Consider the following 15,515-nt stretch of genomic DNA (forward strand, 5'->3'; position numbering starts at 1 on the left):
TGAGGACAACGAATTTCTTCCCTTTTCAAAAAAAAGCTGCGACAATCAATCAATCAAAGCGGCTTCGGGACCCACTTGGTTGATCCACCAGTTGAGAAACGCCAATGTAGCACAAGCGGTCACTAGTGGTGATTGTGTGGTGTCGTGTTTGTGCGTCAGATCATCGCGGCTCAGGAGGAGATGCTGCGGAAGGAGAGGGAGCTGGACGAGGCCCGGAAGAAGCTGGCCATGATCCGCCAGCAGCAGAACAAGTTCCTGCCGTCGGAGCTGCGGGACGACAGCCAGGAGCAGTGAAGCTCTCTCGCCCTCAGGGGAGGGAGGAGCAGCGGCAGGAGTCTCTCGACCAACCTCCATAACACCACCACCACCCCCTCCCTGACCTCCCCGCACCTCCTTTCAGAGAGGGTTCAGGCTGATTCGCCAGGATGGCAAGATTGTGCAACAACCCTGGAGCTCGTTTGCCGTGAAACAAAACTCTCTTAGCCGCATTTTGTTCATCATAGTTTCAAATTTAAAGTGAAATCTGCTTCATTGTTTGACAGCCGAACTGAACAGAGTTGAAGCCGATGCGTCGCGTTGACCTTTCACAGTAAAATCCAGCAGCACATATAAAACCAAAATCTAGCTAAATTGTACATTATGATGAAAATCAACCGGATCCGCCGTGTTTGCACATCATTGACTTCCTGCCTGAACCATTCGACCTGCAGCCATTGACGCGGTGGCCTCGCATGTGGCGTGAACAAATAAAACAGCCGCGTGTTTCTCCAAGGCGGCGCCGTTGCTTTCGGGAACGCCGCAGACGCTTTCGGCGTGAATTGTGGGTCAGAAGCGTCACATCGGCCGACCCCATGTCAGGGGAATAAAAATAGTTTTAATTTAAATTCTTTAAAAGCCAGAAATGATCCACGTTGATAATTGACATGACTTCAACAACGCAGCAAAATCAGCGTGCTTGGTTGAATTCTCAGCAAGATGCAATCCTCCTTTTTTCAGTATATGGAAAAAAAAAACACCATACATATCTTTTTCTCCTTCTGCGCTCGCCACACACTCTGCGGCGTCCACGCTCACTCTCCTTGCCGGGACTTCAGTCGTGTTGCTACGGAAGAGGATGAGGGCCACAACAAGAAAAAAAAATTAAGATTAAGAAATTTTTTTCAAGTTACGAGAATAAAGTTGAAATTTTGAGATTAGAGTCTTTTTGCAATTAATGTCAACATGAAGTAAGTCAATATGTCGAGAATAAATTTGAACTGTGCCTAACTGGGTTCATCCACCATCCATCGGACTCACAAAGTTTCCACTTTATTTGCGTCAACTTTATTCACAAAATTTCTTTTTTAACGTTGACTTTATTCATGTAATTTCGACTCTTTTTTTTTTTTACGTCGACTTCGCAAAATTTCGTATTTTTTTTACGTCGACCTTATTCACAATATTTAAACTCAGAACTCGAAATGAAAACTTCAGTAAAAATCTCCTTCCTGTCATATTTCTTTCTGTTCTTGTGGCCTTAATCCTCTTTCGTACATTTCAGATATGAAGGCAAAAGGAAAACAGTGAGAATTTTTATTTTCTTTCTTCCTCTATGCAAATGATGTATATTCTATGCAAAAAAAAATTTTTTTCTAAGGCAACATTTTTATTGGTGCGTATGTGCGAGTGTCTGTGCATGAAGAAACGTGTGTGTGTGTGTGTGCGTGCGCGTCGGCTATTCCCGCCTTTCCCCCGCCCCCACCACCACACTTTTATTTTTTCAAGATTCAGCTATAAAAAGCAAAAAAAAAAAAAAAAAAAAAAAAGTCTAATGGTTTCTATCTTCCAAAGGTTTTTTTTTTCTATATTAGTAGTCGTTTATTTCTCATGTCAGTATTTTTAATAGAAGCAGCTCCAGTATATATAATAGGCCTGGATGACAAGACTGTAAAGATTACAAAAGCCATATATTTAACTCCATGTTGTCGTGTTGACTGTATATGGGTGCTCAGTGTTAAAGTCCTGGATGCTTTTTCCGTTTTTGTTTTGTTTTTCTCGGATCGTTTTGGCCAACTGCTGCTTTACGTATTATTATTATTATTATGACTTCCTATTTCTGAGCTTCCACTTCCTTCCTCTTCTCCTCTTTTTTTTTTTTTTTTTTTGCTCCGAGTGCTTATCAAAGTGCCTTCGTAATGAAATTCCTCATTACCCTTCCGAGAGCACTTCATTCCGAGCTTTTTGTCTCAACGTGGTTTCAATGCTTCGCTTTCACTGCACCTTTATTTTTTACGGCGATGTATGAATTTTTGTTTTAGAACAAAGCAGCACATTGGAATCGGTTTGCCTCCTACACAAACGACTGTAATCACGCAGAGTATTGCCTTCTGTTCTGTTCACATTTTGACCTAACATAACATAAAAATGAAATCAGTATCTCGCTTTTACTCCTCGTGCGGATGTTATTTTTTTTTGTTTTTGTTTTTTGATCAAGTAAAACATATCACAGCTTCGTTGCTTGATTAAAAAAAAGTTGACTCGGCTTTCAACCAGCTTTGATGTGGGCTGTTTTCTTTTTCTATTCTTGGCATAAATGTAATGGCGTTAAGGAGAACCACCTCATGCACACTGTAACAGATTTGTATTCAATAAAGCCATTTCACAGTGAAAACAAGTTGCTGTATTTGCACTGTGTTGGATCGAACGGACACTTCACAATTTAATTTTTTTCCTTTTGCCTCCCTTTTTTTATTTTACCTCAAGCCTTTTCGTTTTTTTTGCATCACATATTTCAGAGGAAAATAAAATAGAATGCATTTATTAATCCCACATTGGGGGGAATTTGCATCATTACAGCAACAAAAAGTAGTGCAAAGAGATTCATGAAAGAAATAGAAATAAAATATTTATAGAATAAGATGGAAAAACAAGATATTTACATGTTATGAACAGCGGGATTATTTAGTTATCTACATAATGCTGATATGAATAAGTGTTTTATTGTGAGGTTATAGAGTATTCATTGTTCATTCATAGTTTTGATGCCTTGAGTGACAATCTACAATGTAAATAGTCATGAAAATGAAAGAAACACCGTTAAATCAGAGGTATGTGGCCACATTTCTGGCTGGTAGTGTGTATGTACATACTAAACATATTGAAGTATGAGTGCCAAATTGAGAAGAAGAAAAAAAAAATGCTTTGGGTTACAAAAGATTTTAATTCACTCGTCTTCACAAACAATCACTTTAAAAGTTGAATGTTTTTCCGACTGAACTTGTGTCTTGGCACTCAGTGCTTAAAGATGAGACACGGACGCCTCCTCTCTTGCTGCCTAAATATGGACAACGTTCCCGTGCGTGTGGATCAAGGAGAAGAAGAAGAGGAAGAGGAGGGAGGGAGGGAAAGAAAGAAAGGAAAAAAAAAAAGAAAGCCGAGCGGGGCTGGTGCAGCTGGTGCAGCTGGTGGGCTGTTCCTCTCTCGCGCTCACTCCCTGCCAGACTCTCAGACCAGCTGGACGTGCTGCTGCTGCTGCTCCAGGACCCACCGGTGCCCCCTGCTCTCCGTCCGGATACCTTTCATCCCCCCATCGTCTCACCGAGAAGACCGCACCACCACCAGCAGAAACCATGGAGGCCATCAAGAAGAAGATGCAGATGCTGAAGTTGGATAAGGAGAATGCCATCGACCGGGCCGAGCAGGCCGAGGGCGACAAGAAGGGAGCCGAGGATAAATGCAAGCAGGTACACGGTGACCACCTGCTGGGGCTCCATCACTGGCCTCCTCAGCGCTGAGTGGTGAAAGGATGGGGTGTATTATCAAGTTTTCTTTTCTTTTCTTTTTTTTAAATGTGTCACAAGGCGCTAGTTTGTTGACTCCAGCTGGATGTGCGACGTCCCTGAGTTGGAGGCTTGGCAGATATTTGGCAGTCAGGTAGTCAAGCACCAACAGGTAGTGTGGTATGTCATAGTTTGGTCTTGTCTTGTGTACGCACAGATAGCGCGCACACACACGCACACACAGAGTGAGAGAGAGAGAGAGAGACACATTTTTGGAAAATCACGATTTTTTTTTAATTCACCAATTTTCGATGATAGAATAGAATATATTGATTGTGTTCATTATGTCTTCATTTTTCATAGATTTCGTTGTTTCTTTTGTCAGGACAAGGTTTTTTTTTTTGTTTGCCGTACCTTCTTGACATGTTTCGGCAGAGCTTCTGAGGAAGGCGGAAGCTCCGCCGAAACATGTCTTGACAAAAGAAACAACGAAATCTATGATACAATACAATGCCTTTTAAAAAAAAAAAAATTCCACTCCCCCCCCCCCCTCTCCCTAGCAGTTCACCAGGCATAACTCTCACCTCATTTGGAAAATTGTTGCACAAACAATAACAAAAATAGCAATACCAGTCACAAAAGAGGCGGAACATGAACAAGGACAAGAGGTAGTTCATCGGTATGACCTTGCATACCCATCGGATTTCCTAAATCTATTGGATTTGGATACGAGGATTGAAATATTCAGCAAGCCAGCTACCAGCTTTGACGTACAACATTACAGCATTACAACAATACATTTAACCCACACACTACAAAACTCAATCTTTGACGTTGAGATCGTGATGGTGAACACGTCTGTACGACGAAAGTCTGTGACCGTGGACCAAACGTAGACCTTCCACCGTGCAGGTCGAGCCCCTTGTCGCCGGCTTCAGCTGCGCGAGGAGGAACGAGTGGTAGCGTGGTGGAAACACGAGGCTAATGTCCACGTGTGGATCCCACTTGCGCATCTCCCACAGGTAGATGACTGGTAGCGTCTGCAGTCGTCTGCATAGCGTTTTCTCCGTGGAGGATCCCAGTTTGGAACTCGCACAACTTTTTTTTTGTAATGATGCAGGTTTTTTTTTTTTTATTAGTTTTTATTGTATCGATGATGCGATTTTTGCTGGTGTTGCTTCTCCTGGAACCCAAATTTTCCCTGAAGGAATTCCCTCGAGGCATTAGTAAAGTTTCTATCTATCTGTCTATCTATCAGGTAGATGACCGGTAGCGGCTGCAGTTGTCAGCATAGCGCTTTGTCCCCGGAGGATCCCAGTTTGGAACTCGCACAGCGTCAAGCCGACACAATCAATCCTCTCTGCCCATGAACAGTGAATACTGGCGGGTCTATTTCCGTGCACATCCCCTCCTCCTCCCCATCACCTCCTTTGAATTGTTGCTTCTCGCGGAAAGACAGTTGAGGCGGCTGGTCTCACAACGTGGATTGTGGGATCAGCTCGCCCACGGGCTATTTGCGACCGGGAGGCCTTACATGGCTACAGGCTGGGCAGACAGTCAGAAGTGATGCAGAAAGGACATTTGTTCTGGGGGTGGACATTGTAGTTGGGCTGCATCACTCGTCGTTTGCAATTGGCTTTTTATAGCTCAACATTGTCAGGGGTCCCGTTCGTGTTTACAGCCAGAGGAGCGATATGTAATCGACCGGTGCCATCGCTGCTCCTGAGGTTTTCACGGTCTGGAATCTCACTTTTTACGTGACGCACTCGGTGATTTTATTACACAAAATACTTAAATGCTTGATCGAATTTAACGATGAATCAAGTATTTTTCAGGTATTTCTACGCAATGGTACTGCAACAACTAATAGATCAAATCATTGAAATATTTTATGTACCCTATGTTGATATCACGTCCATAAAATAAGTAAATAACTAAAAAATAGACCAGCAGACTGGTTTAATGCTACCTGTGGATCCAACAGAAAAATGGCCGTGACAGCTGCTTCTTTCTCATTAATAAGTTCTGATCATACTGTAACCAGATATGGGCTTAATGTATTGGGTCAGCTACATATCTGATGTCACTAATGGTTGGAATAGTTTGCTTGCCTCTGCACTATAAATATATCAGACTCATTAACCGCCATACACTTAGCAGACTTACTTGTGTGTTAGCGCATAGGTGCCCGTGGGCTACGTCCGCCAGTGGCGTGGCATGACGGACATATGATGAGAGAGGCTTAAACACAGTGTGTTTGCATTGCAGTCCATTTCCGGAAAGATTGCAGTCCTCTCAGCATCAGTCAACTGATGCTGATCCCAGTACAGTTGCAGATTTGTTCGACATTGTTTTCCTCACCAATTGTCTTCTTCTTAAAGCACAAAATTTCCCAACACAATTTCTGATATAAGCCTGCTGCTGCAACGAGTGTTGAAGCATAAAGTTAACCGAGCTATTTTCTTTTCCTGACATTGCTCTCAAATACCTCTTAAATTCCCTTTGTGTGTTTGTGTGCAGCTGGAGGAGGAGCTGCTGGGTCTGCAGAAGAAGTTGAAGGGAGTCGAGGATGAGCTCGACAAATACTCCGAGTCGTTAAAGGATGCCCAGGAAAAGCTGGAGCAAGCCGAGAAGAAAGCAACAGACGTGAGTGAAGTCAAAATGCGCATTGTCAAAAACTTTGAAAAAAAAAATATATAATTCAACAAATCAAAAAACATTAAATTGATAGAATTGAAAGAGTCCAGGTCATTCTCATAAAGCAAAAAAAAAACTTTCAAGGACAGTAATTTTGAATAGTTATTCAAAATTACATTATGACCAATTATAGTGCCAAACACCAGAGTTGTATTGGGAGGAAAGCAGCGTGACGATGCTGCGTGCTGTGTTACTGAGATATTCCCAAAGATGGAAATGAATTTGAGAATTTGTTGACTTGCGGGGTGCCTGCTGCTGTGAGCGGTGCTCACTCGCTCCCACAAGTCTGACATCTTCTCATAAACATACCTGGGGTTTTGCTAGTAGGAGTTCAGCTGAGCATGTGACTGGAAAAAAAAAATTAAGATTAATTTTCGACACAGTGTACTGAAGCATATTATTAAACCAGGGTTCACCAGTGTTTTAACACACATCAAATCAAAAATACAGCTGATGCAGCACGGCATGCGTGGACACAATTATTTTCTTTAAGGAGGATTCCCAGGTTTAATAATAAAAGTACCAGCTTAATGCTTATGCTATAGCCTCCTTACAAATAACTGTACGCTACGTCGTTTCAAAATAAACCGTGCAACTTTTGCTCGTTTTATTGTGAAAGCTCTAACCGGAAAAAGAAGTCCGTTTGAGTCGGTTACCAAGGAAACGCCGTAAACGACGAGGTTCAGCGAAGTTGACTCCAGCCAATATGACGGCCTTAACGTCAATAGACGCTGTTAGGAGAAAAATTCTGAGCCTGCAACAAGCCGCTGACGATGCGGAGGACCGGGCCGAGCTGCTGCAGATGGAGGCGGATATGGAGCGGCAGGGCCGGAAGGGGGTAAAACACCAACCAAGCGCTGCGAGAAAACGACGACGCCGACCGGAAGTTAAACGGAATCAATTAATTAGGTCCACTTCCGCATTAGAATGCGGTATTTAATGGTGAAAATTGGTTCCCAGTCAATGTGGTGTAAAAACAACTCCACGCAGGATAATCACAGAAAACGAGTAATAAAACACCATTTTCAAGCCTAACCGGATGTAGAAACAACGTCAATATCGGAACTTTACCACAGTTTACGACCATGGAAACGGTGTTTTGAGTAGTTAAATATTGGTATAAGTCTGCAGATAAAGCCAAAATAACACACCTAAAACAAGCTAAGCTGCTAAGACAACAACAACAACAACAACAACAACAACAACAACAACAGTCCTCGTGTCAAGGCTGAGTTGAACAATTTAAAACTGTCATTAAATACATATTTTGATCGTTTACGTCCCTTATTCTTTGTCTTTCTCCCTCTGTTTGCCCTCCGCAGGCCGAGGCCGAGGTGGCCTCCCTAAACCGACGCATCCAGCTGGTTGAGGAGGAGTTGGACCGAGCTCAGGAGAGGCTGGCGACGGCTCTGCAGAAGCTGGAAGAGGCAGAGAAGGCCGCAGATGAGAGCGAGAGGTAACTGGTCCTTCTCCAGACAATCATAAGTGGATATTCATGTCTAGTTTGCTTGTTTTGTCATTGATAAATAATCTGTAAATATTTCCCAAGACATTTTCAATATCGAAAGGTAGTTCCCAACCATGCGATGCAGGAGCATTATTATGGTTTCGGTTTTGTTTAATTTATTCATTGATTCATTGATTCATTCAGAGGGATGAAAGTCATAGAGAACAGAGCATCCAAAGATGAGGAGAAAATGGAGATCCAGGAAATGCAGCTGAAAGAGGCCAAACACATCGCTGAGGAGGCCGATCGGAAATACGAGGAGGTTTGGCAAAAACAAACAGCGTCACTGAAAAACCGTCGTCGCCTGACCCCTGCAGTATCACTGAGAGCGCCTCTGTGTGTGTGTGTGTGTGTGTGTGTGTGTGTGTGTGTGTGTGTGTGTGTGTGTGTGTGTGTGTGTGTATTGAATGGTTGCAGGTTGCACGCAAACTAGTGATCCTTGAGGGTGACCTGGAGCGTTCAGAGGAGCGCGCTGAGGTGGCTGAGGCGTGAGTAAACATCAGCATCGTGGAAGCTCACCGTGACACCTGAGCAGCCGTGCACCTTGCGAAGGCAGCTGTAACACGATCGCCCACTTGACAACCTCTGGTCTTGCACGTTCACCTGTTGCATGGGCTCTTAGCAACTTCAAATGTATTATTTTTTGGAGGCATTATTTTACTCATTCTTTTCCATTGCAGTAATAATGATTTGATATATCAAGAACAAAATTAGTAAAACTGGTACAAATATTCTTGTCAGCAAATTAGTCTCAAGCACCACAGAAGAAATTCACTAACTTTGGCCAAAAGAATACGAATGGAAACTTAAAGAGGGAGCATCAGAAAGTCCAATCAAATTGTAGCTTAAATGACTCCTGGTTGCCATGTGCAGCTAAACACCGGCAACATTAGTCACGTTGGACGTGCATTTTGCTTTTTCACAAAGTTGGTTTGAATGTGTAATGCACTGCTTTGACTCACCGTCACTGTCTGCATGGAATTTGTCCCCTCGCACCCCTGACATCCTGGACTAACACCTGCAGCCGAACGGGGGAGATGGACGAGGAGTTCAGGCTCATGGAGCAGAATTTGAAGTCCATGTTGTGCGGAGAAGAGAAGGTACTTACTGTAGAAAGCACACCACCGTGTGTTTATAAGTCCAACCTTCTGTTCCTCCAGACTGCAAACTCTCAACCCCTTCCTCCACTTTACACTTGATTTTTTTTTTTTTTTTAACTGTGTCATGTATGACACGCTGTATGATTCAGGCTTAGCCAATAACAATTGAAAGGTTTCTACTTTGATTGCTAGAAATTCTAAACTCTCTTTCACAAAGTTAAGTCGGATAAAAGTGAACCCAAGACAAACAACAAACCCACAAAGTCAAGTTTTGCCCAGATTGTGTTGAACAGATGATGATGTGGCCGTCCCCTCCACAAAAGCAGACAACAGAGCCTTCATGCACTTTGAAATATGGAACATCAGAAGAGCACTGGACAACACACACTTTCCCTGCAAAAGCTAAAGATTAAAACTAAGACTTTCATGAATGTCCAAGAAGAAACATCATAGATGAACATTTTTAAACCCAAGCCATGTGTTTTCAATAAATTCTATATACATATATATATAATTTTTTTTAAAAGAAAATTGCAACAATAACAGTAACAGGTTTTTTTTTAATCTTGGTTGGTAGGTACAAAGACAAAACGATGTAATAATACAGCTCAATCCAGATAGACTGGATTTGGGGGTTTGCATGCAGTGAGCTGCAGCCCCTCCACCTTTGACCTTGCATGTCCTTCAACCCTTGCTGTGTGTGAGGAGCTGCCATTCCAGCGCCGTCCGGTCTCTCCTTCCCAGCTGCAGCTTTTCCAATCATTGTTTCTTTTTCTACTTCCTCTTCTTCTTCTTCTTCTTCTTCTTCTTCTTCTTCTTCTTCTTCTTCTTCTTCTTCTTCTGCTTTCCCCCTCTCCCTCTTACAATGTGCAGCAAATCAGGTGACCTTGAAGAAGAACTGAAAAATGTTACCAACAACTTGAAGTCACTGGAAGCCCAGGCTGAGAAGGTACAAAATGGAACAGAGGACTTAGACCACGGCTGACCTGTTTAACTGCTCTAAAGTACTGATTTTTATATTAGTAAAAGCTTAATCTACTGCCCAAAGAAACATAAACAAAAGTGTACACTCGCAGCGCAATACAAGTAACTTGGTTTTCCTACCGTTAGAACAGTTCTCATATATATGAATAAGAATATACATAGATCAGGGTCTTGGTCCCAGTGAGCTGCCATCCTGCACCACCATATTTCTAAGGAAGCCTGGTGTGGACAATCCAGCTGCCTGACAGCGCGTGTCATAATTAGGGTGAACGCTTGTGTCGTCAAATAAACCAACAAAGAAGAAGGTGGACGAGGTGTCCAGGTTTGGCCGCGCAGGCCATTGTAGTTCATTGACAAGTTCAGGAGGGGAATGAGACCAAAAGACGCTGCAATCTAAAATGCAACCACTTGATGTCGCTCTTTCTTCTTGAAAATATATGACACGCTTGACCTCTGACTGCTGTTCTGTTTGGATTGCAGTACTCACAAAAGGAGGACAAATATGAAGAAGAAATCAAAGTCCTCACTGACAAACTCAAAGAGGTGAGCACGTTGAACGTCAAATATTGGTTTCGTTTTGTTTTTATACTTTTTTTTTACCGTGAAGTGACACACGGCTGCCGTCTGTACCGCAGGCTGAGACCCGCGCAGAGTTTGCCGAGAGGTCTGTGGCCAAGCTGGAGAAGACCATCGATGATTTGGAAGGTACTCCAACACTCACTTGTAGGGCAAATACATGCATACTGAATAGCTGAAAAGTAATCATCTTCCGGTCGGTATCGTCAAATTCTGAAATCCAACAAAGTAAATCTAAGCGTCTGACAGCCAATAATCATTTGGGATCGGTGTGTCACGATTTAAAGTCGATGGCGATTGGCTTCCGCATTAAAGGCCTCAAAGACACTGGAAAACTTCTGCTTGTGGCTCCACTTGATAAAGGTGGATCAGAAAATACATTATGGACCAAGGAAGGCAATACAACAAACTCAATTTGGAGGAAACTGATTTGAATCGACAGTAAAATGGACAGGGCAAAAAAACAAAAAAACACAAAAAGGTAAAAAAAAAAAAAAAACTTCAGGTTGAAATGAAAACGGAACAAAATTGCGTGAACAAGTTTTTAAGGTGACTGTTGCACACTGGGTAACCACTGACTGGTGGCGCTCATGTTACTTTCCACCTCTTTCCAACCTAGAGAGTGACAGCGTGCACTCAAGTCAACACCTTTCACAAAGCGGAGCACAGCAGCCTGCTGACAACAACCATCGAATGTCAAAACCTTCCAGAGAAGCAACAAACAAATCTCATGTTAAATCCTAAATTTGATTGATTGATTAATTGATTGGCAACATTCAAGCTCAAATACCTCTGAGTTTGGCGGAGGAGAAGTTCACAAGTTTTAAATTTAAAAAGTGCAAACTGCAGCAAACCAGAGTGCTCTTTATTTTACTTCACTCTTGACTTTATTTGTAGTGGTTGGTTAGGGGGCTTCCCCCTGGGCGAAAGACAAGCGGAACAGACGAGTTCCTGTTAACTGCATGCTGCTGCTGCTGCTGAATGCACGCACTGGAACCTTTCACTCGCACTGCAGGGGCACTGGTGTCTTTGGCACATCAGGAAGCGTTCACTCCGTTCACAAGGGTGACTTCTCTGGTGGAATCTAAAGCAGCTTTTCACAGAGGACGTTTCTGTCAGTCATTCTTATCCAAAGCACCTGCATGTGGTGCGTTAATGTAGATATGCTGGTGTGAGCGCGTTGCCTTATCTGTTCAGGCATCTGTCAGGCGGCCCCGCCAGCTGCGTTTCCGTCAGGTTTTTCAGACGTATCCATATTGAGGAATATCGCAAAAGTCTCATGGAAACGCTTTTTTTTTTTTGGTATTTACACGTCAGCGAACGTGAGGTACGGGGTCACGTGACCAGTTCACTGACCTGTGAAAAGGGCGGGTTGTGGTTGCACGGAGGAGGAGTCTGACAGCAGACAGCACGGAAATGCAGATTTACGGCAAATTGTTTTGCACCTCCATCCTCCTCACTGTGGGGTCTGGCGGGACGAGATTCGATGAGGATTACGTTCTGATGAGCTTCACACCATTCAATGGAAACACCTGCGAATTGCAATTGTAATTAGAATTTTAGAAATATGGCTTTTATTTTGCGATAAACAGTCATGGAGACGCAGCTACTGCCACTAGGCTCATGTTACATTATGGAGAAAATGTTCTGCTCCCTTTCCTTTCACCTCACTCTGTGTCTGTGTATGCTTCGTTCTTTGTGTGTGTGTGTGTGTGTGTGTGTGTGTGTGTGCGTGTGTGTTTCCTCCCCTCCAGATGAAGTGTACGCTCAGAAGCTGAAGGGCAAGGCTCTCAGCGAGGAGCTGGACTTGGCTCTGAACGACATGACTACTCTGTAGACGCTCTCTCACTGCTTGCTCTCAGCAGCTCCCTCCTTCCGTCTCAACTCTCCTGCACTTCTCGCTCTTGCCTGGGTTCCACTGCGACGGTCGGGAGGTGATTTGGAAGAAAAAAAAAGGAAGAATAAAAAATCGACTCTGCTGATTTCTTTGTTAAACTCTGTCTCTGTCACGCGGCGCTGCTCCCTCCTCTGATTCTCTCAATGTTTGTGTCCACTTGTTCCCCCTTTGCTGTAATAAATGTATGAAAGCTCTTTGACTTTTCTGTCTCCTTCCACCTTCTTTGCTTTCTGCCTTCACCCTTCTCTTTCTCTACCTCACATTTATAAATCAATATAGGGAAGTTAAAAAAACGATTTAGGCATGAGTGCAAGTGCCCCCCCCCCCCCCCCCCCCATTGCTGTTTATGCATATAGTTGCATTAACAGCCACATGCTCCTTTGTGGACAGAAGTACTGAAAGGTTCCGTCTGTTCAGTCCGATTGCAGGTTTTTCAAAAATAATAGCGCAATGACGCTATGTGGGTGACCGTATTTTGACTTATAAAGGGGTCCTATTATTAAAAAAACAACAACAAAAAACATACTTATTCAGCTCTTCAGCTATTCAGCTTTTGTGTGTCTGGTATGCCAGCGAACACCAGCTCCCACTTTGCTGAACTTAGTCGCATTTTGCTCGACTTTCTACGACTTTCTCTCTTTAGTCGACCTCATTTTCTGCTTCTGCAGGCTTTTTTTTTTTTTTCTTAAACGTGGCCGAGTGATCGCTGCTGGTAGCAGCGAGCGGTTGGCCAATCACAAGGCGGAAGTCGTGAGGGGTAGGGAGTGGCAAGGGAAGGAAATAGCAGCCTGTACAACTCAAACTAGGAGGGTTTTTTTTGTGGAAGTTTTCCATTAAAATAAATGGATTAAATCTGGATAGGACCATAACAGGATAACACTCAAATGCGGGTGTAGTGATTTCAAAAATGCACGTGCAGTGCAGTTTCTCCCGTCATTAAAACATCAGCTTTGTTGAGAAGCAGCCGACGTGTGATCATTGTGGCTTGCGATGGATGGCGATGGCTGTGATTTCTGTTACCAGCCAAGAGCCACAAGCTCTTTTATCCCAGCCAAGTAAGTAGCTGTGCACTCGGAGCTGCGTAAAGGACATAAAAAAGACAAAGGTAATCCCTGTCTTGAGTGGAAGCAGCTTCAGTCTCTTAACTGAACTCGTGGTCCCATCATCATTGACTGGTGTGTCCTGCTATTGCTTTGTATGTAAACTCTGAACTCTTTCAGGTCCATCATTATGATTTCAGTCCTCAGAATTGCTGTCGAAACTGTTCAGAGAAACTTTAACATCTTTATCCCTTACTTTTGAGCAGCGTTTCTCAACTGGTGGGTCGCAACCCTAAAGTGGGTCTGTGTTGATTATAGATATAATGTTGGGCATTTATTGTGCTGGACACACAATTCAATTCAAGAATTTCAATAATTTATTGACTAGATTTGATAGAAAGTTTCATCATTGTTTCATCTCTACACAGCAAATGTATCTTGTTGCACGGTAGTAATTTCGTGTTTCATTCGTTCTTTTTTTTCAGAACAAGTGGCTCATGCCAAAGAGGAGAACCTAGGTATGCACCAGGTGTTGGACCAAACCCTTCAGGAACTCAACAATTTATAGGAAATCTCTTCACAGCTTTGTATCGCACATCCAAAAGGATTGCGCAAGAAAGAGAAACACGTTTAATCTCCGACCCAAAGCTCCCAGCAAATTGGCCCTTATTGAGGAAAACTATGTGAATTATCTACAACTGTTAATTGTGAGGATTGCCGATCAAGGGAGGTGTCAAGCTGAAGCAATTTGCATCGCTGAAAGAAAAGAAATATACACTGTATGAAAATTATTACGGTCAACCAATTCTGTCTAAGTCTCGTGCAAACGACGAAGTCAGTGAAAGGACACAAACCTTTATTTTAGAGCTGTCAGCCTTTTCTAGAACGTACATTAATGAATGTGACGGAGCTCATTCGTAATTCCAGGTGCAATGATCGTGATTTCCACTTCCACAAGTAGCTACTGTGAAACCTTGCTACTTTACACTGAACAGTTCCCAGTATACAGTACATCTTCTTTCCATGTTGCCCTGGGAGATGCAGACGGTGCAATGATGCGCGATGATGCATACATGTTTGTATAAGCACATACTTTCCCCATTAAGGTCATTATTCAAATACCTTATCGGATCACTACAAATGTCTTACTGAAGTGGACCATGGAGATGGATCTGTAGTGCACCGGCAATTCCAAAACTGATCTAATTCCTTTCAAACATACAAGACAGAACAAAAACAGTGAGGATATGTATGTGTAATAATACTTTGTTTAGAAGATGTTTTGTTAAGCCTTTGATAACTGTTTATTTTTTAACATGGAAAAACACCTCAACAATTTTTTACAACCACCACTTCACTGTCATTTCTTTTTAAGTAACAAAACACAACATTCAACATTTGTGAAAAGTGCTGGGAGCTGTGATTCTGGCGTCCAAGTTTGAATAAAAATATTTACATACTGCGAGCGTGCATTTATGACAAAATCTGTTTCATCCAAGATGCCCAGGGATTTTTCTCTCTCTTGTGTATCAATTGTCTCCGTGACGTCGGAGTTAGAACAGTCGGTGCACCCGAGAGCAACCAGAGAAGCAAAGATGAAGGTTCCATTTCCCTTCAAACTACGGTAGTTACACATGTCAGCAGTCAAAACAGCTACCACTGCATTCAGGTTTGGATTGATTGACCAACACTTCCAGTGGATGTGGATCGACCCGTTTTCCGGTTCGGCTCCCGAGAAAAAGAGCCGGCTCTTCGAACCGGCTTGTTCGTGAACGACCCGTCACTATTGTGGTGGTATATGGTGTAGGGAGCCTCCTGGATGGACCTGCCTGGGGAGGCGTTCAAGGACGCATCCTGACCAGATGGCCGAGCCTCCTCAACTGGTTCCTCTGAATGTGGAGGACCAGCGGTTCTTCACCAAGGACCAAACTCCTCACCCTAAGGGAGAGCCTGATA

General features: G+C 43.1%; 3 protein-coding genes across 12 annotated transcripts in view; 2 read left to right on the forward strand and 1 right to left on the reverse strand.

Moving 5' to 3' along the window:
• tln1 (talin 1) overlaps positions 1-2,653 on the forward strand; it is a 42,935-nt gene extending 40,282 nt beyond the window's left edge. For both annotated transcript variants that reach the window (XM_076029262.1, XM_076029263.1), the window contains exon 57: positions 160-2,653. In XM_076029262.1, the coding sequence (XP_075885377.1) occupies positions 160-294 (135 nt within the window). In that variant the 3' untranslated portion in view covers positions 295-2,653. The remainder of the gene's footprint in view (positions 1-159) is intronic.
• pum3 (pumilio RNA-binding family member 3) overlaps positions 1-15,515 on the reverse strand; it is a 224,074-nt gene that overhangs the window by 13,420 nt on the left and 195,139 nt on the right. The window lies entirely within an intron of this gene.
• tpm2 (tropomyosin 2 (beta)) lies at positions 3,455-15,021 on the forward strand. 8 transcript variants are annotated; one of them, XM_076029233.1, is made up of 9 exons: positions 3,455-3,722; positions 6,279-6,404; positions 7,778-7,911; positions 8,107-8,224; positions 8,380-8,450; positions 8,987-9,062; positions 10,527-10,589; positions 10,682-10,751; positions 12,377-12,713. In XM_076029233.1, the coding sequence occupies exons 1-9, from the start codon at positions 3,609-3,611 to the stop codon at positions 12,457-12,459; spliced, it is 855 nt and encodes a 284-aa protein (XP_075885348.1). In that variant the 5' UTR covers positions 3,455-3,608; the 3' UTR covers positions 12,460-12,713. The 8 variants fall into 8 exon arrangements, with proteins under 8 accessions (XP_075885348.1, XP_075885347.1, XP_075885346.1 ...); XM_076029232.1 differs by lacking the exon at positions 12,377-12,713 and adding an exon at positions 14,045-15,021 and having other exon boundaries at positions 3,457-3,722; XM_076029231.1 differs by lacking the exon at positions 8,987-9,062 and adding an exon at positions 9,936-10,011 and having other exon boundaries at positions 3,458-3,722.

The sequence above is a fragment of the Nelusetta ayraudi genome, unplaced genomic scaffold (assembly GCF_046127955.1).
Source record: "Nelusetta ayraudi isolate G7.1 ecotype Tasmania unplaced genomic scaffold, CSIRO-AGI_Nayr_v1 ptg000026l, whole genome shotgun sequence".
NCBI classification, from domain to species: Eukaryota; Metazoa; Chordata; class Actinopteri; order Tetraodontiformes; family Monacanthidae; genus Nelusetta; species Nelusetta ayraudi.